The sequence below is a fragment of the Giraffa tippelskirchi genome, chromosome 6 (genome assembly GCF_054371585.1).
Source record: "Giraffa tippelskirchi isolate mGirTip1 chromosome 6, T2T-mGirTip1v1.2.pri, whole genome shotgun sequence".
In the NCBI taxonomy this organism is placed as follows: Eukaryota; Metazoa; Chordata; class Mammalia; order Artiodactyla; family Giraffidae; genus Giraffa; species Giraffa tippelskirchi.
Genome location: NC_137280.1, coordinates 94,680,023 through 94,707,586, shown reverse-complemented (window position 1 = coordinate 94,707,586; position 27,564 = coordinate 94,680,023). Strand labels below are relative to the sequence as shown.

At 50.4% G+C, this 27,564-nt stretch overlaps 1 protein-coding gene and 1 long non-coding RNA gene across 26 annotated transcripts in view; one reads left to right on the top strand and one right to left on the bottom strand.

Annotated features, from left to right (window-relative positions):
* The first annotated feature begins 4 nt into the window (after positions 1-4).
* LOC145509894 (uncharacterized) lies at positions 5-19,786 on the top strand. 2 transcript variants are annotated; one of them, XR_014056526.1, is made up of 5 exons: positions 553-682; positions 2,655-2,903; positions 4,707-4,832; positions 18,032-18,230; positions 19,304-19,786. It is a non-coding gene; the product is annotated as an uncharacterized LOC145509894 (long non-coding RNA). The 2 variants fall into 2 exon arrangements; XR_014056525.1 differs by lacking the exons at positions 553-682; positions 4,707-4,832; positions 18,032-18,230; positions 19,304-19,786 and adding exons at positions 5-164; positions 3,883-4,371.
* The window catches only part of RFX2 (regulatory factor X2), a 93,188-nt gene continuing 81,068 nt past the window's right edge, over positions 15,445-27,564 (bottom strand). For 13 of the 24 annotated variants that reach the window (XM_081499403.1, XM_081499410.1, XM_081499413.1 and 10 more), the window contains 8 exons: positions 27,344-27,453; positions 26,925-27,079; positions 25,507-25,604; positions 24,044-24,193; positions 22,995-23,203; positions 18,626-18,779; positions 17,499-17,541; positions 15,445-17,039 (listed from right to left, as the gene is read on the bottom strand). In XM_081499403.1, coding sequence (XP_081355529.1) covers positions 16,942-17,039; positions 17,499-17,541; positions 18,626-18,779; positions 22,995-23,203; positions 24,044-24,193; positions 25,507-25,604; positions 26,925-27,079; positions 27,344-27,453 — 1,017 coding nt within the window. In that variant the 3' untranslated portion in view covers positions 15,445-16,941. Of the gene's footprint in view, positions 17,040-17,498; positions 17,542-18,625; positions 19,936-21,526; positions 22,252-22,663; positions 23,204-24,043; positions 24,194-25,506; positions 25,605-26,924; positions 27,080-27,343; positions 27,454-27,564 lie in introns of those variants that run through there. The other 11 variants (XM_081499401.1, XM_081499400.1, XM_081499408.1 and 8 more) reach the window with 5 other exon arrangements.

Sequence of the window (27,564 nt, the reverse complement as noted above, 5' to 3'; positions counted from 1 at the left end):
CAGTGAGCCTCGAGCGCGCGGCGGGCAATGTGGGATCCGAAGTTCTTTACAGCCGCCCGGCCGGAGTGGGTTTTCATGCCCCTGCTTTCCAGTTGTTTTCCGGCCCTGCCCCCGAGGCTGGAGCCTGGACAGCGGAGGGCGCCGCAGCAAAGGCCTTCTTCTAGGTAAATCCCTGGGTTGGGGCGGGGGGAGGCTTTTCACGTGCGCAGGCCCGGGGCTTGGAGGGGACCCTGGAGGGGGGTCTTGGGGCGCCCTATGTCACCTCAGGCCTCAGTTTTCCCTTCTAAGGAACCAGTACGTCAGGCAAACTTTCTGAGGCCACGTGGAGAGGTGGGGGATGGTTGGGGGAAGTAGAGGTCAGAGGTTGAAGATCACTGGCCAAAGGAAAGGTTCATGGGGGTGGGGCGAGGCTCAGATGTTGATCGGGGGACTCAGCGCAGGGGACCTGACCTCATTGAACCATCAGAATGGGCGTTCCAGGACGAATGGCCCACGAGGCCCTGGACCCAACGGCGACTGTCTTCGTAAGTTCACGTGGGCTGGCTATCGCCCACAGTCTGGAAGACAGTGAAACCTACACAGGCGAGAAAAGCAGGCACCGGGGCAACCAGGCAAAAATTGAACTATAAGTACTGCCTTGGTGGTTGAGCATTTTCGGAGTTCGAGTGTGTGTGACTGAGATGTAAGTGAGTATCTAGTCCCAATCCTCAGTTTCCTTCTTCCCCGAGGAAAACGGCTGTGCGTGCTAAGTCATGGCAGACTCTTAGCGACCCCATGGACTGTAGCCCACCAGGCTCCTCTGTCCTTGGGATTCTCCAGGCAAGGATACTGGAGTGAGTTGCCATGCCCTCCTCCAGAGGATCTTCCCCACCTAGGGATCAAACCAGCATCTCTTAAGTCTCCTGCTTTGGTGGAGAGATTCTTGACTACTAGCGCCGCCTGAGAAACGGCCTGAGACGGTCAAAGCGACTCTCAAAGAGGATGCAAGAAGCCTCCAGTGCGGGGGCCTTGAGTGCACAGGGAAACTCAGGCATAGGGACCAGCTGAAAATGGAGAATAAATATTATAGGCCTAGGGAACCAAAGAAAGGGAGAGCTAAGGATTCTTCCTCTGACATTCCCCCCCCCCGCCCCCCACTGGGGAGGATGTTGAGATTTTGGGCAGTATAGTCCTCCTGCCAGGACTAGACACTGAGTAAGGCTCTGTTGAAAGATAGCACTGTTGCCTGGTTGTAGGAGACAGAGTGGTCTATGCTGAGTAGTTAAGTTGGAAGCTGATCTGATGCTTTTCCTCTGGTTGCTTAACTAGAATTTGTCCGGATAAAAATGAAGATTTTACATGAGAGCTTTGCTCCAAAGAAATGGGACATAACTCCTCCCGGCTGCTCATGATTTTCTCAGGTGATAGAGAAATTTCCGGGAATGGTGGAGGCCGAGTCCTCATACCGTGCAGTGGTCCCCTAGGGAAACCCACTCATTAATTAAAACACTTGCTTGTCCAGGGATCTCAAGTAAGAATTGGCCGTTGATTGATCTGAGCACCCATGGTGGTCTTAGACTGCCCAAGGGAGTTACTGAGACATGAAGGAGGGCTGAAACGACTCTGGGGTGACTCCTGGAGGAGTTAAGCTCACAGGCAGCACACTGGCCCACCACACAATTTCACTAGTAAATTTTACCCATGACAAATTCAACTTAAAATGGAAAATAAAACCCCTTAAACATGGAAACATGGGGCATCAGAAAACAGCCTCTAACACCAGCCTGGTTTATGCATGTACAAAACTTATTCTTGCAGGTATCTACTTGGAAATTAAAGGAAAATTTTTGTCCTGAAAATAGCCAAAGTAGGCTCTTTTACTGCATAGGCAGTTGTTAAAGAAAGCTAGCTAGAGATAATCTAATAAATTTTCATCTATGAGCTCTCTGTGTTTGTCTGTAGGTATGTAATATTATGCTTTACCTGTGGATGAAGTTATCAGAATTATTTTGTAAATAAGCACTACTTAATTGGCTTGAAAAAATTAAGAGCTTATATAAATTCTCAAAATGCAAACGATAACTGGCCAGAGTTTTAGATTCATGAAAACTAAAAAAATATTCAATATTAAGTTAATATCTGATGTTAAAGTTTTAATATAGACATGTCTTTAGAGCCATCAACGTTAGGTATAATACTTTTATTGATTAAACAAATGCCAGAAAGTCTGCTTCCAGACGAGGTAACTATAGCTCATGTAAATAGTCACCAGGAAAGGAATTCTATGGAAGCCACAGGGAACAGGCTCAAAGATGAAACCACAAAGTGAGCCTCTCTAGGGGAGAAAATGAAGCTATTGAACCTAATTTCAAACACCCAAACTGAAGACCAAAGATGGGTGTTACCTGATGGAAGGAAAATGCTAAGTAAGCCCATGATGAGGGAATTAATGCCCATTGGGGTCCCCAGGCTATGTAAGATACAATACTTAGAAACTATGGTTGCCTGAGAATTTACACCATTGCGAAACAGGTTTACAGAAGCTGTGTAGCCTGCCAGGAAATTAACAAGAGGGTGATTAGGAAAACACACTCCGGGAGGCAGACCTCCTGGGCTAAGACCAATTTCTAAGAAACTATATACTGACCATTTCCTCTACCTTTATCATCCCCCAGATTAAAAGGACACCTCACCCAGACTCTGCCTGTAGAATTCATCACTTCCAGCCAGGTGACTTGGTGTTAATCAAAACCTGGAAAGAAGATAAACTCCAACCAAGCTGGAAAGGCCCTTATCAAGTGCTCCTGACCACTGAGACAGCCGTGTGGACTGCTGAAAAAGGTTGTACTCATTATACACGAGTCAAGGGGCCAATAAAAGAGACCTCAAAGGGAAGGGAAAGGACCAATGAGCAGCATTTAAAGGTAACTTTAAGAAAACCTTATTAAATCCTTCCCTCCGAATCCTCCCCTTCACAATAACCATTAACCATGTGGCCACACCTTTGGAAACTGGTATGGAAACTGGTAAAAAGTTAGAGTAGAAATTGGCAAGGAACCCCTGATTATCCAATCAGGTTGATTGTCAATATAACCAAAACCTTGTCACCCCAGACTATTAAGTTTTGATGCCTGCCGAATTTTACCTTGTGGAAACTTAGAAAACCAGAGACAGTTGTTGCAGGCAGATAAGTATCTTTGCCCTGAACTAGATTTGGTTTATACTAAAGCAAGCCCCTGCATGATGGATCACCCGGTTTCAGGACTGGACGGTAAACATAGGGTGAGTGACTCCTAGTTGGAGGCCTTTGAAAGACAAAATACACCTAAGGGCATTCCACCGGAAGCCTGTCAAAATCTAAAATGCAACCCTATCCTCTTGACTGTTAACAACCCAGCTATCCTAGATTAAGAGCCAAAAGTAGCATCTCAGGTATACGGGTTAGGGACAGATGTCACTGGGAAAGACCCCCTGGGGTGATTTCTTCTTAACTTTATTGAAAATAAAAACCTCCAGTGTATTGGAGACTGTCCTGACCCCGAGCTCCGAAAACCGTGTTCTATTAATGATCTCCAAAGAATAGAAATAATTGAGGTAAAAAGATCTAAGACAGACTTTAGAAATTGAGACAGGGTATGGAGAGACGAATGCCTGGGTCGAATGGGTCAAATTTGCAGTGCAAGCCCATCATAAGAGTGATTGTTACGCGTGTGTGGCCGGACACCCACAGGTGCAGGTGGTTCCATTCCCCCTCAGATGGGACACTGATCTGGGATGAGTGCACCACATGTTGGCCCTTTACGAGGACAAAGATGCGCGGGGAAAAGACCTGCAAGAATCTATCGTGACTCTTTCCCGAACTGCAAAGGTCGGACCCAAGAGCCGTCCCCTCTTTCTCCATAGGGAATATGAACCAATGCCGGAGATGCAAGAGACTTGGGTTCGATCCCTGGGTTGGGAAGATCCTCTGGAGAAGGAAATGGCAGCCCACTCCAGTATTCATCCCAGGAAAATCCCGTGGACAGAGGAGCCTGGCAGGCTACGGTCCGTGGGGTCACAGAGAGTCAGACATGACTGAGCACAGCAAGGACTCTTGCCTCTAGGCAGGGGGCAGAGTTCAGTAGGCCCATGGGGGAACTTGCGACCTGAACCAGCATCTTGAACGTTACTGATGAGCCGGACAACCGTAACTACTCAACCTTCCATAGACCCCGGGCTGATGTCTGGTGGTTTTGTGGGAAAAGGAACCTCCTAGACTGACTGCCGTCAAGTTGGACAGGGACTTGTGCTTTCATTCAGTCGGCCATTCCTTTCACCCTGGCGTTCCACAAGGTACCTGAAAAGCCACTGAAGTCGGAGAACAGCGGTGGACTCCTTTGACATATATATATATGTACATATATATTGATTCAATAGGAGTCCGTAGGGGAGTTCTTAATGAATTCAAGGCCTGAAACCAAATAGCTACAGGGTTTGAGTCAGTACTTTTTAGGTGGTCCACAGTTAATTTAAAAAAAAATGTAGATTGGATTAATTACATATATTATAACCAACAGATTTATCAGATATACCAGAGATGCCCTCCAAGGAGTAGCTAGCTAATTGGATGCCACCAGTCGGATGGCCTGGGAAAATAAGATTGCACTGGACATGATAACTGGCAGAGAAAGTGGGTGTTCCTGTTATGCTGGGCGGGAAATGCTGTACTTTTATTCCCAACAATACAGCTCCTGATGGAACCATCACAAAGGCCTTATAAGGACTAACGACCTTAACCAATGAGCTGGCAGAAAATGCTGGAATTGATGATCCATTCACAGATTGGTTAAAAGGATGGTTTGGAAAATGGAAAGGTATGGTTGCCTCAGTTCTCACCCCTCTCATAACAGTAGCAGGAGTCTTAAACAAATGCTCCTGGCATAGCAACAGAATAAACAGGAGGGAATTTGTAAGAAATAAAAAAGTGATCCATTTTCAAAGGTAGCTAGCTCTGAGTGGAAAACTACCAGGAGCCAAGCTTGCCTAACAGTTTGCTGATGTAACAACCACAAAGTTCACACACCTGGAAAGTCCCTAAGCCAGTGGGATGTTGTGGGAGAGATAAACTAAAATCTTGGTTGAGAAATAACAGACTTAGGTCGGGAAGGCAGAAGGAAGGATACCCTATAAGCAAACCTCCAGGATGATTGTACACCCCATAGTACCCAGCCAATGAGGAACCGAGGGAGGGACCTGCGTGCTAGCGAATAAAGTGCTTGCTGTAACTGCTCCGGCTGTGCCTGCCCACCAGACACCTGGTCTCGCAAGACCATCATTAAAAGTCTCACTTTCACCGTGCTTCGTGTCTCTGGGTCCATTCCTTGGTTTTGGACATGTGAGCATATTTCTCACACTTTGGAGCTCACCAGACTCCCTGAGCCTTAGGATGTTTGTACTGGCTGATCCCTATGCTTGGAACTTTGTGCCCCAGGTCTTCGGTTTGGGTCCCAGCTCCACTCCTGCTCCAGTATGATCTGGACAAGGAGGTCCTGTAGCCTTTGGGCCACATCTGTCTTCAAGCTAAGGGTGGCTGTTACATTTTTAATTGTTGGAACAAAACCAAAAGAATAATAATCTCTCATGACATGTGAAAATCATGTGAAATTTAAATCTCAGTGCCCATAGATTTACTTGAAAACAGCCATAGTCATTGACATAATGTCTGTGGCCGCTTTCAAGCTGCAGCCACAGAGCTGAGTTCTTTTAACAGACTGTCTGGCCCAAAAAACTTAAAATATTTACTTGTTGGGTCTTGATAGAAGTTTTGTTGTTGTTCAGTTGCCAAGTCTTGTCTGACTGACTGTGAACCCATGGACTCTGGCAGGCCAGGCTTCCCTGTCCTTTGCTATCTCCCAGAGTTTGCTCAAACTCGTGTCCATTGAGTCGGTGATGCCATCCAACCATCTCATCCTCTGTCACCCTCTTCTGCCCTCAGTCTTTCCCAGCATCAGGGTCTTTTCCAATGAGCTGGCTCTTCACATCAGGTGGCCAAAGTATTGGAGCTTCAGCTTCAGTCCTTCCAATGAGTATTCAGGGCTGATTTCCTTTAGTATTGACTGGTTTGCAGTATTTATATGGTTGTTCTATACAATTCTGTACAACTAATGGGGTGTGATGAATGTTCAACGGCTGCTTCTTTGGGAGAAGCATGTGTTTCTGTCTGTAATTACACATGTGCCTGTGTATGTATAGTTTCTTGTAAATGTTACCATTTTCCCATACTTAAGTTTTGAAGACAATAAAACAGTAAAACGGACCCTGCCTTGTAGCGCTGATTTCCTTGATATAAATACTTCATATGGCCAGTCTCAGGCTACCAGTGTGAATATCACTAATCAGAGTTGAGCAGAGGTGTGCAGTAGCATACTAGATTTTTTTCTCTCTCTCTCTAGAGCCTGCTACTTTCTTGCTGTGGCCTCCAAAACAGCAGCATTAGCATCACCAGGAAATTTGTTGAAAATACAGACTCCCAGGTTCCAACCTAGACCTGAATCAGAATCTGCATTTTAGCAAGATACTCACTTGCTACTTTGGATTTTGCCTCCAGGCTGCAGGCACAGGCCACAGAGGTTGGCTATAAATTCTTCAGGAATAGCTAGAATGTCAGTGCTGGAAAGGACACTAGGGGGTCATCAGGTCTGTCTAGTCCTCTCCAGTACACAGACTTAGTTTTCTTATGTCTTATTGGTATCACTATGTTTGGGCTTTCCTAGTAACTCAATGGTAAAGAATCCGCCTGATAATGCAGGAGATGCAGGTTTAATCCCAGTGTCGGGAAGAACCCCTGGAGGAGGAAATGGCAACCTAGTCCAGTATCCTTGCCTGGGAAATCCCATGGACAGGAGCCTGGCGGGCTACAGTCCATGTAGTTGCAAAAGAGTCAGGCACAGCTTAGCAACTAAAGAACAACAATCACTATATTCATTACATTTTGTTATCTGTGACTTCTCTTGGGTAAGTGTTCTTGGCTGTTGCCATGTCTCTGAACCCTCTGACCCGTAATGAACTTAATACTTTATGTGCCTTTTATTAGTTGAAGTTGACATTAAATGGATACTGTATATCACCACTTCAGATAGAAAACCAGTGAGCCATAGCTGTAGAAATAAACACGAAAACAAAACAGCGTTTTATAATTCTGGGTGGATATTGTTGCCTGCCAAGGTGTTGAGCCCCAAGCCTGCTTTTTTTTTTTTTTTAAATGTAAAGAGATTAGCAGAGTATTAGAGGGCTATTAAAGGCATATTATCACTCAACTGAAACTTCTCCTTGACACAGCGAGAAGGAATGAAAGAACTGAAAGTGAGGTAACTCTAATCCATGAGATTCTGTGTCATTTAATGCCGTCTGCATGCCTCCAAAAGTCAATTTCATGGACTACATCCATCCCACACTTTGGGAGACTCCCAGCAACATGTCATCACTGGCTAAATATAACCCAGTTATGATTTCTCGGGACACTAAACCCATCACCCTGATGTATGCATGCTCAGTTGTCTGACTCTTCGCGATCCCATAGACTGCAGCCTGCCAGGCTCCTCAGTCCATGGAATTCACCAGACAAGAATACTGGAGTGGGTTGCCATGTCCTCCTCCAGGGGATCTCCCTGACCCAGGGACTGAACCCATGTCTCCTTCATTGGCAGGTAGCTTCTTTGGGAAGCCCCATCAGCCTGATGAGCCAACTAAATTTCCCTCGGTTTCACAGTTTTCATCCCGGTGGCCATGGTTGCCTTTGTCATGTCCCTTAGACCTTCCTTTGCTCTCTTTATCTGGTCTCTTCTAACACGTTCACTTAGTCAACATTTATTTATGCAATAAATATTTGTTGATTGCCTACTCTGATGGTTTTAAAACATGGCCCCAAATTCTCTGACCTTCTTCCCATCAAAAGGTCGGGTCTCAAATGCCACCTGATACCACTTACATGTGGAATCTAAAATACGACACAAAGGAACTTATCTCACGAAACAGACACAGAGAACAGGCTTGTGGTTGCCAAGGGGGATGGAGGTGGGGGAGGGATGGACTGGGAATTTGGAGTTTGCAGATGTAAACTATTATATACAGAATGGATAAACAAGGTCCTACTGTACAACACAGAACTATATTCAATGTCCCATGGTAGACCATAATGGAAAAGAATATGTATGTGTACAACTGAATCACTGTTGTATAGCAGAAATTAACAACATTGTGAATCAACTATTCTTCAATTTAAAAAAAGGTGAGGGCTCCATTTTCCATGAATGAGGGCAGACTGGTTATAGGTCCGTTTATAGAAGTGGAAGTGATACCATGTGACTCACAAGGCTGAGGATACAACTTCCGCCTGCTTTGCTGGAACCGTTGTTCTAGAAGCCTTTAGCTGTCCCGTAAGCAGTCCACCTGCCCTGAGGCTGCCATGCTATAAAGGCACTGAAATGAGACCAAAAGGCAGGGACTTCCTGGTCATCCAGTGGCCAAGACTGTGCTTCCAATGCAGGGAGCCTGGGTTCAATCCCTGGTCAGGGAACTAGATCCCACATGCTGCAGCTGAGACCTGATGTAGCCAAACACATTAAAAAGAGACGAAAAGGCAAAGCCCTGAGAGAGACCTGTCCAGCCTGGCCCTTTCCATTCTTCACCTCCATGAAAGATAAATGATGCTTCCTGTTATAAACCAAACCACTAAATTTAGGAATATTTGTTACACAGCAGCATGTATTCACTGCACCTACTACGTCTCATCATGACCGTGTGATCACTCATCTAGAGCCAGACATCCTGGAATGTGAAGTCAAGTGGGCCTTAGAAAGCATCACTACGAACAAAGCTAGTGGAAGTGATGGAATTCCACTTGAGCTATTTCAAATCCTACAAGATGATGCTGTGAAAGTGCTGCACTCGATATGCCAGCAAATCTGGAAAACTCAGCAGTGGCCACAGGACTGGAAAAGGTCAGTTTTCATTCCAATCCCAAAGAAAGGCAATGCCAAAGAATGCTCAAACTACCGCACAATTGCACTCATCTCACACGCTAGTAAAGTAATGCTCAAAATTCTCCAAGCCAGGCTTCAGCGATACGTGAACCGTGAACTTGCAGATGTTCAAGCTGGTTTTAGAAAAGGCAGAGGAACCAGGATCAAATTGCCAACATCCGCTGGATCATCGAAAAAGTAAGAGAGTTCCAGAAAAACATCTATTTCTGCTTTATTGACTATGCCAAAGCCTTTGACTGTGTGGATCACAATAAATTGTGGAAAATTCTGAAAGAGATGGGAATACCAGACCATCTGACCTGTCTCTTGAGAAACCTGTATGCAGGTCAGGAAGCAACAGTTAGAACTGGACATGGAACAACAGACTGGTTCCAAATAGGAAAAGGAGTACATCAAGGCTGTATATTGTCACCCTGCTTATTTAACTTATATGCAGAGCACATCATGAGAAATGCTGGGCTGGAAGAAACACAAGCTGGAATCAAGATTTCCGGGAGAAATATCAGTAACCTCAGATATGCAGATGACACCACCCTTATGGCAGAAAGTAAAGAAGAACTAAAGAGCCTCTTGATGAAAGTGAAAGAGGAGAGTGAAAAAGTTGGCTTAAAGCTCAACGTTCAGAAAACTAAGATTATGGCCTCTGGTCCCATCACTTCATGGGAAATAGATGGGGAAACAGTGTCAGACTTTATTTTTTTGGGCTCCAAAATCACTGCTGATGGTGATTGCAGCCGTGAAATTAAAAGACGCTTACTCCTTGGAAGGAAGGTTATGACCAACCTAGATAGCATATTTAAAAGCAGAGACATTACTTTGCCAACAAAGGTCCGTCTAGTCAAGGCTCTGGTTTTTCCAGCGGTCATGTATGAATGTGAGAGTTGGACGGTGAAGAAAGCTGAGCACCGCAGAATTGATGCTTTTGAACTGTGGTGTTGGAGAAGACTCTTGAGAGTCCCTTGTACTGCAAGGAGATCCAACCGGTCCATCCTAAAGGAGATCAGTCCTGGGTGTTCATTGGAAGGACTTATGTTGAAGCTGAAGCTCCAATACTTTGGCCACCTCATGCAAAGAGCTGACTCATTGGAAAAGACCTTAATGCTGGGAAGGATTAGGGGCAGGAGGAGAAGGGGACGACAGAGGATGAGATGACTGGATGGCATCACCGACTCGATGGACATGGGTTTGGGTAAACTGTGGGAGTTGGTGATGGACAGGGAGGCCTGGCATGCTGCGATTCATGGGGTCGCAGAGTCGGACACGACTGAGCGACTGAACTGAACTATGTCTCAGATACCGTACTACACCCGGGGGCCGAAGAACAGAACAGACCCTGCCATCATGGAGCTTCACATTCTTCTGTGGGGAGACTGACAATAGACAAGGAAGTGAAATAATTTGAGATAGTGACCCAGTGCTACAGAAAAAATAAGGATCAAGTAACAGAGCGGGTACTTTAGATTGGCTGTTCAGGGACTTCCCTGGTGGTCCAGTGGTTAAGAATCCACCTTCCAATTCAGGGGTCGTGGGTTTGATCCCTGGTCGGGGAACTAAGATCACATGTGCTGCAGGGCAACTAAGATCCGACACTGCCAAAAATAAATATTAAAAAAAAAAAGATTGTTCACAGGAGTCCCCTCTGGGGATCTGAGGAGGTGACATTCTAGTGGAAGACCTGCAGGAGAAGCACTCTAGACAGTAGTGAGTGCAAAGGTCCTGAGGCAGAAACCAGTTTGGTGAAGAGCGAGGAGCTCAGTTTGGCTGGGGCTGAGTGAGCAAGGAGCCCTACAGGGCCTGGGAGGCCATAGAGTTCTTGGAGGGGTTTGTGATTTTCTCCAAGACAAGGGTCAGAAGTGGGAAATGGAGGGACCCCAATGGTTTCCCTTAAGCTGCTGACCAGCCTCTCTGCTGCCTGCTTCCTCCCTGGCTCACCTGGAGTGGAGGCCGAGGGTCTCCCCCGACCCCGAGTCTGGGCTGAGCCTTGAGGACCAAGAACTACCTTCTCTACAGCCAAGTTGGAAAATGGCTTCTGTAGTTGGACCTCAGAAAAAGGGCCTTCACAGCTGTAATTCAGTTCTCATCTACCCATTGTGGGCAGGGAGCTGGCGTGGGAAGTAGCTGCTCTGTGCCCAGCCCCACGTGGAAGGTGAGGACCCAGAGGTTAACCAGCTAGAGTTCCTGACCTCCTCTGCTCAGTACCTCTTCTCCCACTGTAGTCCACTGGGTCAAGTTCTTGCCAGCAAGGTGTGGCCGATGCGGAGGCCGAGAAGGGGGCCCCTAATCCAATCTGGGTGCATTAGCTTCCCTCACTCCCATGTTTTGCAGCAGCTAAATGTGGTATGGATCTAGGAGGAAATACTGACCTTAAAGCTTCCCAAGTGGCTCAGTGGTAAACAATCTGCCTGCCATTGCAGGAGTTGCAGGAGACTCAAGTTTGATCCCTGGGGGGGTTGGAAATGGCAACCCATTCCAATATTCTTGCTTGGAGAATCCCATGGACAGAGGAGCCTGGCAGGCTACAGTGCATGAGGTGGCAAAGAGTCAGACATGACTGAGCATGCATGCACTGATCTTACTCTATTTGTAATTTAAAAGATTTTTTTTTTAAGGTCACTCTATGCAGCATGCAAGATCTTAGTTCCCTGACCAGGGATTGAACCTGTGTCCCCTGCATTGAGAGTGTGGAGTCCTAATCACTAGACCACCAGGAAGTCCCTGTAATTAAAAGGATTTAACCTTTAATTAAAAATAAATTCAGGCTTACCGTAACCCTAAAAAAAAAAGAAAAAACAAGAAGATTCAAACTTACAAAGAAGTTGAAAAAACTATCAAGAAATTCCATGTAGCCTTCATCCAGCTTCCCCAAATATTACTTAAACAGCACAGTGATCAAAACCAGGATATTCACACTGACTGATACGTGATCAGTACACTAGTGATTACAAACATTCAGGTCTCATCTGCTGACTGCCAGTGTTTTGTTCCTATCCCAGGATCCAGTCCAGGATTCCTCATTTAATTTTTATTTTCTATCTTTTGGCTTTGCACAGCATGTGGGATCTTAGTTCCCAGACCAGGGGATGGAACCTGTGCCCCCTGCAATGGAAATGCAGTGTCTTGATCACTGGACTGTGAGGGAAGTCCCCCTTGTTGCATTTAGATGTCATTTCTCCTCGGGTTTCCTTTAGTCTGGATTAATTCCTCTGTCTTATTTTTCCTTCACCATGACCCTAGTGAGGAATTGTTATTGTTTAGTTGTTGTGTTGACTCTTTTGGGACCCCATGGACTGTGGCCCACTAGGCTCCTCTGTCGACGGGATCTCCCAGGCTAGAATACTGAAGTGAGTTGACATTTCCATCTCCAGAGATCTGCCCGGACCAGGGATCAAACTTGCGCTGCGTGCATTGCAGGCAGATTCTTTACCACTGAGCCACCAGGGAAGCCCCTAATCAGGAATACTCCCAGCTATTTTGTAGAATACTCCTTCATTTTGGGTCTGTTGGATGTTTCCTCCTGATTAAATTGAGGTGATGATTTCTGGGTGGGAATAACACGGAATAACGTATCCGGAAGGCACCTGATGGCGATTTGTATCATTACTGATGACAACTCAGATCACTTGGTATTGGTCAGGTTACTGTTTTTCTCTTGGTATTAACAGTTACTGAATATCTTGTAGGGAGATAAAAACAGGAAATATTTGAGAAAGAGGAGGAGAGATGGGATGTGGAAGAGAGACAGCTAGCTCTGGTCTTTCCAGGCATGATTGCAATTTCAGTGTAAACAAAACAGCCTCCCCTCTAGGCAAAATCGGAGTTGGCTGGTTTCCCCAGTGTAAAGGAAGAGGCAGTGTCACAAACTGACCGCAGGGGGGCGGCAGAGGATTGGGATGAAATAAAAACTGGGCTCCAGGTAAAAAGCAGTTGAGCTCCTTCTAAGTGAATAAATCTGTGGAAACTCAAAGGCTCTGTGCTAGTTGAGGTCAGGCATCTTCTTGGAACCAGATGAAGTAGGCGCTGGCTGCTCTGATTGCACTCGCAGCATTAGGGGTGTGCCATGTCGAAAACGGGCTCTTGGGGTTGTGGTGAATTTGGAGACTGGGATTGACACTATATACTACTGATACTATGTATAAAATAGATAACTAATGAGAATCTACTGTATAGCACAGGGAACTCTAGTTAATGCTCTGTGGTGACCTAAATAGGAAGGAAATGAAAAAAAGAAAAGATATATGGTATAGCTGATTCACTTTACAGTAGAAACAAATGTAACATTGTAAAGCAACTAGCAGTCAGTTCAGTTGCTCAGTCATGTCCGACTCTGCGGCCCCATGGACTGCAGCACACCAGGCTTCCCTGTCCATCACCAACTCCCGGAGCTTGCTCAAACTCATGTCCATCGAGTCGGTGATATCCCAATAAAAATTAAAATGGGGGCTCTCGGGCAGTGGGATGGGCATTTGGGCAGGAGGTCTGGATTGTCAGATGCTGAGCAAGTCAGCAGCATGTGGAAGAGGTCACAGAGGGTATGGAAGGAGCAGGACCCAGGCATAGGGAATGGGGATAGAGGGACAGCCAGAGAATTGGGAGGAAAACTGGTGTAGGGGGTGTCATTCCCAGCCAGGGAGAATCTCTCTTAGCACTCTTGCAGCTTAACACTCGTGTGTGTGTGCACCCCATATGGAGGTGGACCCCATACTTTGCTTCAGAGTGCTTGCTACCAGAGAGTTCTTAGAAGCAGGAACATCAATGGGTCCCCCTGCAACCTTCCCAAATGGTGGTTTACTGAACTCTGACTGGAGGGTTCACTGGGACCCTAGGAACCCAGGCTCCTTCTGTCTCATTGCTTTGCCACCCTTAATGTATGATGTCCACCTCGAGGTCCAGTATGGCTGCTGGGGCTCCAGCCATCCTGCTTGCTTTCCAGCCAGTAACTTTCGATTTTCCCATGGGTATGACAGTGGATAGGGGTGGTTAATACCTATCTTGGAAGATCGTCAAAAAGAATGGACCAGAGCATCTACAGAGAAGCCACTGTGATTGGTCAGGACCTCCTGGAGGCTCCTGGTAGGACTAGGTCCCTCTTGTGCACTACCCAGTGGGCCATCAAGGGATTTGATGACCCAGGAGCCTTCAGTGGGCTCCCCTCCTTATCTCTCTTCTCTGGATCCTGGGGAAAGAATCGTGTGGGCATCACCTGTGCTCACGAGCCTCACCAGCCACCCAGGCCCTAAGGTGCCCTCCCCTACCAGGGACCCTATTGCCTGGCCCTGGCTGGGATCTCTGAGGGGGAAGGTTGGGGGTGCGGCTTCTGCTCTGTGCAAGGGTTGATGCTGCTCAGGGGCCATGGGCTGAAATCCTGAACCATGAGAGGGTGGGGACGCCTCTGGGCTCCACTGGGTTTTCAGAGCCTGGTAGGGCATTGCATGGAGTTGGGGCCTGGCCACTGGCTGAGGGGGAGGCTGCGTGCTTGGGTCCTGGGAGCTCCTCCCCAGGACTGGCCACAGTATTTGTGAGACCCAGTGTGAAATGAAAGCACCGGCCCTTTGGTGGAAAATTCTTAGGAATTTCAAGATGGTGACCACAGAGGCATTAAGCCAAGCACAGGCCCTGGGGTTCCCAGCTCGGGATAATTTTCATGTCGCCTGGAGTTGCCCAGGCCGCCACTCGAGACAAAGGGGCCTGGGCTGGGGCCAAGGCTGAGCAACTCCGGCGGCGTGTGGGGCATCTGCCTCACCCCCTAGAAACAGCTTTTACGGGCAACTGAGAACTGCGTCCAGGTTTCTAGAACATCCTCCTGCCCCTGGGCCTTCCTGGTTCCTGAGCGCATTGCTCTTCTCTGCAGTGTTTCTCCAAAGTCCCACAACCCCCCATGCCCACGCCCACCCCCACCCCCTGCAGAGAGGGTGGTGGCAACAGTTATGGATGCCCAGCCCCACCTTAATGCCACAAGCCGGGCTCTCTGGGGCTGGGGCCTGGTAATTCTGGAAGAGGCTCAGACATTGATTCTTAGGGGGTTCTGAGGTCTGCCCCACGCCCCCCCCTACTTTACCAGATACACCCAGTAAACACCCAGTGGGCTGCGTCAGTGGCTGCAGCCTGGGTTTATTCTGCATCTCTGAACAACTCTAGTCTGGACACACCGTGTTGCCCATCCTGAGCTGAACTGCTTTGTTGTCCTCTCAGCCTGGGGAAACTGCCCCTTCTGGAACATTCTCCAGGGAGCTGGAGGAAAGCGCCATTTCCTTCCTCCCCCTTCGCAGGCTCGTGGAGCCCAGATCTGGGGAGCTGTCCCAGGACTCGGGGCCTGCCTGCGGGAAGGGGTGCTGTATCTTCCAGGGCCACTGGGGGGTGGGGCAGGGGTGGGAGTGTGGACCGTGACCCTTAATGGGTACATTCAGTGTGTTTATTGCAACGAAAAACGAGAATGGGCTTGAAAGTCTGGTGTGTTTATGTCGTTTATATTCCTCCTCATGGAATCCGGCAAAGGACTAGACAGGGCGTAAGGCAGAAACGTGGAGGAAGAGGCAGGCATTACTATCCAGGAAGCATGAACTTGACCGTCTCCCAGGAAAGCAGACGTTATCTTTAAAGACATTCTTTTTGTCTGAGTTCATCTGAGTCTGCAATCTTGAGAGTAGATGCACTTGGTGATCACCACGACAGGCCGCTGGTTTCTTAGAATGAGATTTCTCATCTTTCCCCTCAGCTCCCCACCCAGTGCACTTGAGGACATGGATGCACAGCACCGCTTGTCGAGAAGTAGGGTTTTCAAGGCCACGTGAGTTTCCATTAGTACCTTCTGCACGCATTGGAAAACAACATTGGGGACCGGATATACTGCCATATACACATTCATAAGGAACGTTCTAATAACAGAGCACAAAACTATCGGTATGAACATATTTTCAAAAAGAGAAACGAAGCCAGGCCTTCCTAGACCAGAGGCTTGTCGTCTTCTCTGCAGCTGCTGTGGGAGCAGCCCTCTGGCCCAGGCCCATTGGTGCAACAGGTTAAATTATGAGGGACACAGACATGGAGCGTGTAGAGTTCAGGGCTGGGCCGGGCCTTGGGGTTCGTTTGTCCCCAGAGAAGAGTTTGGACTCTGAGCAGTTCAAGATGGGACCTGCTGGAGTCACAGCGCTCAGGGATCGCTACTTCAAAGGCAGGCAATCTGGAAGGTTCTGTGAAGCGGGGCTTAGACACAGCTGTTCATGCACAGGCTTGGCTGGACGGACTGCCCTCTGAAGGTGCCGAGGGGACACTGATCTCCCGAACTCCTTGGAAGAAACTCATTCCAGACCTCACTGTTGAGCTTGATGTTGGCTGTGAACTTGGGTAGAATCCCAATCCTTCCGGTTGCGGATCAAGCTTCTGGGTTTGACAGAAAGGTCCCACTGGGTCTTGGCACCTGTTTTGGTGACTGGTTCTTGAGCCACGTGGGGCTGTGGGCTGAGCCCTGTCCAGGGATCATTTGGCAGCTGCTTCTGAACCCTTTGGCATCTGGAGACCAGGCTCTTGGGGACCAGCTGGGCAGGAGGCCACGAGGCAAGGATCAAGATGGCCCCTGCCCTCCACAGGGCACAAGGCGGGCTGCGAGACACCCCCTTCCTCCCCGAGGCCACTGGAATTCTCAGCTGGGAGGGGGAGGCAGCGACTGGCCAACACGGCCCGGCCCCTTCCAGCTCTGAGCCAGGGTGTGTGCCGAAGGGGGAGGAGATTCAGGAGGAGGTGAAGGTGGGCTGGGTTCCCCAGTGTGCAGCTCAGGCCCTGGGCGCCCGGCGTGCAAATCCTCCAGGGTCACAGCGGTTTTCGTCTTGAGAAAGAGGAAGGTGTCCTTTACGGGCACTCCGGCCCAGGGCCCCTGGACTCGGAGTAAAGGTCACTTGTCTAAGAGGCACTATTGTGGCAGAGCTCGGGCCTGGAGCTGGGGGCCCAGCTAGACGCCCTGCAGGGGGTGGTTGGGGTCGCTGCGCTCCCGCTTCACCAGGGGCTCGCCCCGTCCTCGGGTCTCTGAGTGGGCCTCGCTGATGTCATCTGTGGGGTTGGGTGGGGTGGAGGGCACGAACAGGCCAGGTGAGGGCCCTGCCTTGGCTCGGGTCTGGGCTGACGGGGTCTTCCTGCCCGCGACCACCCTCGACCAGCGCCCACACACCTGGGTCATGCGCCTGGTAGGGTCCCCTTTTGGCGCTGGGCCTCCCATCCCTGTGGGGCAGGGAATGGGCCCCGGGGGTGCTCACTACCCCACCTGCCCCACTCCCTCTCCAGACGTGGAGGGAGGAGGCCCTTAGCCGCCCCAGTCCTGTTTGTGGCCCTGGTCCTACGGGCCTGGTGTGGACGGCCAGGGGAGCAGGACAGTCATCTAGGAGAAACGGGGCGGGGGGCTTCTGTTCTGAGCCCCAGTGGGCATGCGGGCTGCTGCCCAGGGCCCTGCCCTAGGGGCCGCCCCCACCTCCACTGTGCCCAGGATGGGAGGGAATGCCCAGACACACCCACCTTTGTCCAGCAGTGTCAGTGACAGGGAGGCCAGATCGTTGAACTGAAAGAGAAAGGCTCAGAGTGAGGGGCTCCGCAGGGCGGTCCCGGGGAAGGTGAGCTGTGTCTACAGTGGAAACCGGTTCTGGCTTTGTAAGTGAGGGGGCTTATGCCCTGAAAAACAGCCCTGAAGCTGCGGGGGCCTGGGCTGTCCCCTCTGACACTCTCTGGGTCCTGCCTGGGAATGGCTGGAGGGCAGAGGGGGTGCTGACTGCCCAGGCCAGCAAGGGCACAGAGGCTATGACCTCTGAGTGCTCAGGCAAGGAACGGCCGCTGTTTCTCACAGCTTATCATGCACTAAAATCTTACAGAGATTTAGTGCACTAAAATCACCTGTTTCTTCCTCAAAACAAACACGTCATGACCCAGAAATACACTCCCAGGTATGTACCCCAAAGAATTCAAGCAGATGTTCAAACAAAACGTGTACAGGAATGCTCACAGCAGCAGGACCCACACCAGCCAGATGTTGAAAACAGCCCCTCTATCAACAGGTGATGGGTCAGCAAAGTGGTAAATAGCCAGGCAATCAGGGAGTACTCTGCCATAAGGAGAGAAGCCCTGACACTCCACATGGACGGATCCTGAGAAAATGATGCTGGGGAAGAGTAGCAGACACAGAAGGACACACAGGGTGTGATTCCATGGCTGGGAAATGTCTTGAACAGGCAGATCCACAGAGACAGAGAGGGGGTGAGTGGTTGCCAGGGACTGGAGGAAGGGGTGCATGGGGGGACTGCCAATGGGAATGGGGTTTTCTTTGGGGGTGGTGGAATGTTCTAGGACAAGATAGATGGGGGTTTCACAACGTTGTGAAGTACTAAATGCCATTTGATTGTTTACTGTGAGATGATTAAAGAAGTAAATGTTACGTTCTGTGTATTCTACCACGAGGAGGCAGGAAATCCTGCCCAGGGTCTCATAAGGAGGTGACAGAGGAGCCAGGGTCTGCCTGTGTCAGTCCAACGGGGGGCAGGCGAGCTCTCCCCCACGGGCTGACCCCCCCACACCCAAGCCTCTCGAGTGTGTCCTCTTGGCCCCCGAGGCCTGCCCTCTTGTCCCAGGGTTGGGGCGGGGGGAGTGCTCACCTCTCCCATCACAGCAATGGGCGTCTCCCCAGTGGCCTCGGCGACCCGGTGCTCCACCAGGTAGAACATGTACTCGTCGTAGAGCAGCCGGATGAGGTGGAAGGAGCCAAAGCTGGCGGCGCTGCGCAGTGTCAGGTCTCGGATCACCATGGAGCTGGAGCGGCAGACATGGGCTGGCACCTCCGGGACACCAGGCTCCCCTCCAGCCCTAAGCTGGCCCACAGGGCACCAGCCAGCCGCCTGGACCACCCCACCTCCCCTGCCCTGCCCATGTCCTCAGTTAGTGGCTTAGGCGTCTAAAAACAAGGCTCAAGTTCAGGGTGCCTTCGCTGCTTTCATCCAAAAGCAGAGGCTGGCAACCTGTGGCCGATCCAGACTGGATCCAGCCTGTCACCTGTTCTGGGATGGCCCGCGTACCGAGAACAGTTTTCACAGTTTTGATGGTTGGGGGGAAAAGTGTCAAAAAAAATTCTAATTGGTACCTTAATGCAAATTAACTACACTTCAAAATAAATACATAAATAAAAGAATTCTATTTCACAACACATGAGAGGTACCTGAATTCACATTCCAGTGTCCATAAATAAAGTTTTATTAGTCATGTCTGTTGTTGATGTGCTGTGTGCCATCTGCCTGGAAAACTTTGTTGCTCAAAGAGTTCTATCTCATTCTTCACAGAGAAATCTAAAGGGATTTTTTAATGTGGTGCCCAACCACACACTCTGGCCTACACACACATCTGTCACGTGGCCCCCAACACCCAGATGTGCCATCTCAGCACCCACCTACCCTTGGTGATGTCTAATTGCTGTGACAGCGAGAAAAGCAGCAGGAAGGGACAAGAGAGGAGGGGACCCACAATGTGAATACCACCCGTGACAGTAATGGAACTCAAGGGGCATCACCCTGGAGTCCAAGCATCCACAACCCAATCAGATCATTCAGTGCGTTCCAGCCGCAGCCATCAAATCATCTCCTGTGTGGACACCTCTCCCCTTGCTCCTGGCTGGGGAGGCTCCTCACCATCTTGGCTTTGGTGCTGCTCGGTTCAAAGCGATGTTTGCTCAGAGAATCTTTTGAAAAGTTAACAAGCCTCAGTTTATCTTTTAACAGGTTGAAACTGTTGTTACTTGCGAGTCAGTAAAGACAATTGACAACAAATCAGTTTACTTAATTCTTTTTGCATCTTCTGGGGCCAGTGTGTAGACAGACACACTCTGAAGGCAGGTGGGTTCAGCAGTGGAAATGGAGAGCTGGCTCCAGCTGGCTGCGGCTCCAAGATGCCCTATGAGGCACCAGGTGGTGAGTGCCTGCATCCAGAGGAGCATATTATTTTTTTAAAATTTATTATTATTTTTGGCTGTGCTAGGTCTTTTTTGCTACTAATGGGGTTTCTCTAGTTGGCAGCAAGCAGGGATTACTCTCTGCTTGTGGTCTGTGGGCTTCTCACTGCGGTGGCTTCTCATGTTGCAGACCATGGGCTCTAGGCACGTGGCCTTCAGTCATTGTGGCGCACAGGCTTAGTTGCTCTGGGGCATGTGGAATCTTCCCAGACCAGGGATCGAACTAATGTCCCCTGCATTGGCAGGCAGATTGTTAACCACTGGACCACCAGGGAGGTCCCAAATGAGCACTGTAGGAAGCAAAGGTCACCTGAAGAACTTTCACGAATGCAAAGGCTGTGTAACTGAGCCACACTGCCAATCAGGCTCACAGTCCCTTTCTTGTTCATTCATTTGTTCATTCAACATTCAGTTGCTGAGGATGCAGGAGTGAACAAGAGTAACATCCTGGCTCTTGAGGGGACACTCCTGATCATTGAGGAGACAGGCAACAGACAATCACACAGAGGACAAGGTGACAGGCAATGGAAGAAAATCAGGTGCGGGGGATGGAGGGTGAGAAGGGGTGTGCTACTTCACATGAGAGGCCTGCAGGCTTCTCTGAGGACAGTCGGGCCACACGGCTCCCTGGGGAAAGCACGTTCTGGGGAGGGGAGGGCAGTGCAAAGGACCTGAGGATGGCAGCACATGAGGATGGAGTTGGGGACTGGGAGTGGCTGGGCCAGCATAGCCATCTGAGAGGTCAGAATACGCTGATAAGAGTCAGATAGTAAATAGCCTTCTGTCCCCTCTGCTTAGCAGAGTTTGCAAACATGCGGGCCTGGTAGACTTCCAGGGGGACAGGGATCTGGACCCTCAGCTATAGTGGGCTGACGGCTGTCCAGCGCCTAGAACAGCTGGTGGTCTTCCTGGGCTCAACTGTGACAAAATGATCCATTTCCCTGTGTTTATCACTGCCTGGGACTGGAATGCCCCTCAGGGCCCCTTTGGGCTGGTCCTCCTCAGCCTGAATTTCCCCCTTCTGTCTGCACAGGTGAGAACTGCAGGGTAGGAATAGTTTTCCCTGGGTATCCTGACGACACTGTCCCCTGGCTCCCTGGGCTGGACGCTGCTCTGGCTCCTGGCCTACATATGATCTGCTGTCTTTTCTCTGAAAACCTTCATGATCGGCTCTTCTCGGTGTCTGAACGTCACAGGGAGGCTTGGGCTCCTTCACTGGGTGGGGAACCTGGTAGCTCTTGGAAACTTGAGCCCTTAGTTCTGAGATGTCTTCTTTTCTTTCTTTAAATTTTGGCTGCACTGGGTCTTCATTGTGGCTCACGGGCTCAGTACTTATGGCATGGCCTTAGTTGCTCTGAGGCATGTGGGATCTTAGTTCCTCAACAAGGGATCGAACCTGCATCCCCTGCCTTGCAAGTGCTTTAACCACTGGACCACCAGGGAAGTCCCCGAGATGTTTTCTTGATTATGTTTTTATTATTCTCTTTCCCTCCAATTTCTCTCTTTAAAAAAAATTTCCTATTAACTGGATAGTAAACTGCATGAATTGATTCATGTCTTTTTCTTTCTCTTTTTTCTTTCATGGGGTTCTCTTTCTCACATTCTTCTTTCTTCCTCTGTTTTTTTCTCCCACGTTTACTTTCTGTGGCGGTTATAGTTTTCTGTGTCAGTGACGGGCAGTGATTCAGTTCAGTGTGAGTCTGGGAGTCGCCGTGGTTCCTGTCCACCATCTCTCAACTACAGGTGGAGAAGCTCAGCTGCCACACCAGGGCTGGGCCTCACCTGGTCAGCTGAGGGGCCTTAGGAGCAAAAGTGAAGTTTCCCTGAGGAGGAAGGAGTCCCACCTGTGGACAGTGGCATCTGTTCCCACCTAAGTGTCCAGCCTGCCAGCCCTCTGTACAGACTTCAGATATGCTGGCCCTGTGATCACGCCAGCCCATTTCCAGAAATGAATCTCCTTACATTCATGCACACACATGCCTAATTAATTCTAATACGGTTTTGTTGTTTAGTTGCTCAGTTGTGCCCAACTCTTTTGCAACTCCATACACTATAGCCTGCCAGGCTCCTCTATCCATAGGATTTTCCAGGCAAGAATACTGGAGTGGGTTGCCATGCCCCCCTCCAGGGGATCTTTCCAACCTAGGGATCGAACCCTCATCTCCTACATTGCAGGTGGATTCTCTACCACCGAGCCATCTGGGAAGCCTGTAATACAGTTACATACATCATTTTAAAATAGGTCTACCTAGGGACTTCCCTGGTGGTCCAGTAGTTAAGATTCTGCCTTTCCACTACAGGGGGCTGGGTTTGATCCTTGGTTGGGGAACTAAGATCCTATAAGCTGTGGCATGGCCATAAATAAATAAATAATTAATAGGTCCATCTAACCCTCACCCAGGACCACTCTGTGGGGAGCCGACACCTGTCTCTGCCTCCTGCCTGCACTTGGCAGTGAGAGGATAAAGACTCATGTTACATCCTATTTTGTTGGTCACCATCCTCACTGGCCCCTGTCACTACGATTCTCTATCTGGTTCTCACCCACAACCATCTGCGCCTCCCGTTCTCTCTAGACCTTTCCTTTACCTCACTCTGTGGGGAGACTCTAGGGGCAGAAATAAAGGCTTGTGCTGTGTTCTTCCTAGCAGGGAGGCCCAAAACGGAGGTTTCTGTCTGCAGAAGCCTTTGTAACCTGGGATTTCCCTGGTGGTCCAGTGGCTACGACTTGGTGCTCCCAATGCAGGGGGCCTGGGTTCAATCCCTGGTCAAGGCATTAGAACCCACACACCACAACTAAGACCCAGCAGAGACAAATAAATAAATGTGAATTAATTAAAAAAATAATAGTGAATTAAACGAAAAAAAATTAATTAAAAAAAAGAAATGTCTGTAACCCAGTTTGAGGTCCCAGGAGGGCCCGCCCCTGGGAGCCCCCAGGAATGAGTCCCGAAGGCTGGCCTGCATCTGTGGGCCTCGGCCCCCTCCACCTCCCCAGCTCTCTGGGAGATGATGCGCACACTCACCTGTAAAAGGACCATTTCAGCAGGAACTGCCGGGCGGCCTTGGGGAAGCTGGGGCTGCCCGCGTGCTGCTTCAGGACCTGGGTGACCACATTGTCCAGCCAGCTGGCCCACTGGTCCAGGGAGCTCTGCTGCTGCAGGGTCATCTTGAAGTCCTGCTCCAGCCGCTGCACCACGCCCTCTTCGCACTGGCACACCCACGAGGCCTGCTCCTGTGGGCGTGGGTGGTGCTGGGTCAGCGACACGTCCTGAGCGCAGCTCCCGGCTGGATGCACACGAGCATAGACGCCCACTGCCCTCAGCCTTTTCCAGCATGACACCCGCTTCATGGGGTGGAGATGGAAGGTCATTAGGAGGGGACCTGCTGGGCTTCTAGGGCCTACATCCAGGCTTCTTGCATCTGGAAGCTCAGATTGTACCTCATCTTTGCCTTGTGGTTTTTTTGCAGGGGGGGCTGCCTGGAGCAGCATGTGGAATCTTAGCTCCCAGACCAGGGATGGAACCTGTGCCTCTCGCACTGGAAGCTCAGAGTCCTAACCACAGGACCACTAGGGAAGTCCCCGTTGGGTTATTTCTAAGTGGCTGCTCCTCTGTGTGTGTGTGTTTATTCCATGGATCAGCTCAGGGCCTGAACTAGACATAGATATGGCAGCAGGACCCATCTGACAGCGGTCTGTACTTTTCTAAGCCCAAAACAGAGCCATGAATGTGGCATGGGGAAGGCAAACTTTTAAAGAAAACAGATCAAGATCTTGGTCCCAGCGCCTGGAGGCCAGGGGAATGATCACAGAGTAGAACCTAGGGGTCCCAGACTGGCTGCAGAGGGCTTCAGCCCCAACCGTTCCCATGCGACAGAAATGTGGGCGCTGGTGAGGTGCCCGGTTTGCTGTGGGCTAAGTTTGGTGGGTCTCTGCATTTTTCTAGCGGGTGGGAGCTCGGCCAGCAAGTTCCCACGCCTGCCTCTGGTGGGGGAGGTGCCTGGGAGGAGTCACCTGCATGTGGGAGAAGTCACCTGCGTGTGGGAGGAGTCACCTGCGTGTGGGAGGAGTCACCTGCACATTGGCGAAGTCCACACGGTTGAGGTCGCTGAGCATCTGGTTGATCTGGGAGGTGTTCTGCAGCACTGCCCGGGCCGCCTGCGCCAGGTGGTTGAGGGACGTGTACCTCCGCAGGGTCTGCGCAAAGGCACTCACCACACCGACCTGGGGAGGAGGCCCGGGGTGAGCCCGTGTCTGCTCAGGGAGGGTGCAGGAGGAGGGATGGGGAAGGGTGGTTCTGGCAGGGACCCACCCTCTAGATAGGCTCAAAGACCCCAAAACTGAAGATAAATGAGGGACACGCATCGAGTGGCATCTATCGTGGAGCACGGGTGAGGTAGAATTCAGGACAGCAGCTCTCTGGGGTGAATGGTAAAAATACTGATTCCAGGGCACCACTGGACCAACTCTGGGGTTGTGGCATGGAAATCTTCAATTTTATTTTAAAAACATTTTAATTATTATTTTTTTTTGCCATACCATGTGGCTTGTGGGATCTTAGTTCCCCTACCAGGGACTGAAACTGGATCCTCAGCAATGAGACTGCAAAGTCCTAACCACTGGACTCCAAGGAATTACTGAAATCTGCAATTTTCAACAGCTTCCCAAGCAATTCCTGTACATCCTGAAGTTTGAGACTCACTGGCCTCAGGGATCAATTCCAGGTTGAGGGTGGGATGGCAGACCAAATGCCCAGATCTAGCCCCACCTGTGTGAGGCTGTAGGAATGCTTGAGATAGAAACGTGATCACCTCTTCTCCACAAGGAGGCCTCATCTCCACATTTTACAGTCTCATCTGTGGTCAAGACTATAGCAAAAAGGGCGACTACAAAGAAATTGAATCTCCCTCCTAAAATGAGCATTGCTAACTGCTAAGTCGCTTCAGTCGTGTCCGACTCTGTGCGGCCCCATAGACGGCAGCCCACCAGGCTCCCCCGTCCCTGGGATTCTCCAGGCAAGAATACTGGAGTGGGTTGCCATTTCCTTCTCCAATGCAGGAAAGTGAAAAGTGAAAGTGAAGTCGCCCAGTCATGTCCGACTCTGCTAAGAACTAAGTAGGTCATTGCTGCTGCTGCCGCTGCTAAGTCGCTTCAGTCGTGTCCGACTCTGTGCGACCCCATAGTCAGCAGCCCACCAGGCTCCGCCGTCCCTGGGATTCTCCAGGCAAGAATACTGGAGTGGATTGCCATTTCCTTCTCCATAAAATGAGCATAGAAATATTTAATTTGTTCCAATTTGGTCCAAAAGTCTCCCAGCAAAGACACCTTCTATCAGGCCAGCACCGGCCTCCATCAGAGGCATCCCTGGCCCTTCAGGAAGGACCCCTTATCTTCAGGACACTCGGGAGCAGCCTACATTCTCTGGAGCCCAGGGGCCCTCAAGTTCCCCCGGGACAGAGAGAAGTCCCCTCCCTTCACAGCACAAGGCGCCCCTGGGGTGACCAGTGTGGTCTGGAGGCCCAGACCCTGACCATTACCTTGGTCTGGATGACCTGCTGTGGGAAGTCGCTCATGGCGTTGGTCAACCAGCCTTCCAAGCTCTTGGCAAAGTTGCGGATGGCTTGTGTCAGGGTACCTGGGGACACAAGCCATGGCATTAATTGTGAGAAAGGCAGCCTCACCCGTCAAATTCAGCTCAAGTGCAAGAGACGCATGTGCCGTGGAAATCACCCTCACGGAGAACAAGCAACACAGACGAGAAGAGACTGAGAATTTAGCACGCTTATGGGGGAGACACTGAGTAGGAACTCTGAATAGATGCTGACACTAGCGCCAGCCCTGCATCGTTCATCTCTGCTCATCTACCTGTCTACACTGCCGGTTCTCACCCCGGGGACCCTGCCCCAGGGGACACAAGACCATGTCTGGGTACATCTGTGGCTACCATGACCAGGGGGCTTCTGGCAGCCAGTGGGTAGGGGACGCTGCTCCACACCCTACAGTGCTGAAGGGGAGAGCCCTGATACACACAAATGTGTGTAAATGTATTCTGCTGCTGCTAAGTCGCTTCAGTCGTGTCTGACTCTGTGCGACCCCATAGACGGCAGCCCACCAGGCTCCCCCGTCCCTGGGATTCTCCAGGCAAGAACACTGGAGTGGGTTGCCATTTCCTTCTCCAATGCATGAAAGTGAAAAGTGAAAGTGAAGTCTCTCAGTCGTGTCCGACTCTTAGCGACCCCATGGACTGTAGCCTACCAGGCTCCTCCATCCATGGGATTTTCCAGGCAAGAGTACTGGAGTGGGGTGCCATTGCCTTCTCCAAAAATGTATTCTACCAACTTCCAAATTTGAGACAGCTTGCAATAAATTAAACACATTTTTTTGAAAAACCAAAAAAATCCCTGTGTTATAAAAAGAAAGATATCCCAATTTCAAACCTTAATGCAGAGACTCTAAATGAACACTGCACTGAACAGATTCCAGGAAGGCAAGGCCAAAGGACAAGTGCAATGGTTTTGCTATTTTCCTTTTACTGGCATAAAAAGCACAGGCCAGCTTATCAAAAAGACTGAGGCTCCCCAGCGCTAACAGACAAGGGTGTTTACAGAGAGACCTTGGGGAAGTGAGGCTCAGAGCCCAGGCCCCTCACTCTCACGAGGTGGGGACCCCACCCTCAGGGGCCTGGGAGTCCCAGGGAGAGCTCCTAAGTAGAGGGCCAGCAGGCGGGCGCCTCCTAGTGGTGGGAGTGTCACCGCCTCTGGAGGCCACGGGGGCGAGCGGGGACAGAGGCCCTGGGATGGTCCCCAGGGTATCAATCGGACCAGATGAGTGGGGGCGCGGTGGTGGTGGGGTGGTCAGGAGGGGGCGGGGCAGGCGCTCACTGGGCGCTCGCGGGGGCGGGGCCAGGAGGGGGCGGAGCATTCACTGGGAGCGCTAGTCGGGGCAGGGTTCTCACTAGGCACGGGCCGCAGCACGTCTGGGATGAGGATCTCCACCAGCGCTTGGTACAGGATGTGGTCGCAGGTCCTCATCCACCGGAGGACGGGGTCGCACTTGCAGAGAGACACCAGCTTGTCCTTGGGGAGGACGGCGCCTTCTGGCTCCTCATCACTGCAGGGGACAGGGGACACCAGGGGACATGGGTCAGCCGTCGGCTCGAGGGCGGCTCTCCTGGGATAGATGAGCCGGGTGAGGCTGCAGGACTGCCCGGTGCAGGCCAGCTCCCCGTCCCGTGGTCACCCTGAGACCACACGCGCATGAGGGTGTCTTAGCACCAGTTCTTGGAAAGCTAGAGCATGTGTCTGGGGGTGGTCTGCAGGGTAAACCCAGGCCGGTGAAGAGAGCCACGTCTGGGGGCCGAGGGGCAGGCAGTACCTGGCGGGTAGAGAGGTGGGACCATCACTAGAGGATTTAGAATTCCAGAAGGAGAGCCACAGCTTCTCAATGTAGTGGAACTGGAGGTTCATGACGACGTCTAAAGTGGCCTAGGAGTAAACGCGCCGGTTAAACACACCCATGTGCACAGGTGTCTGTCGTCAGAACATGCAGGCAAGCAGCCGGGCTGCAGTGGGGTCTTTCCAAACCCAGAGAGACCA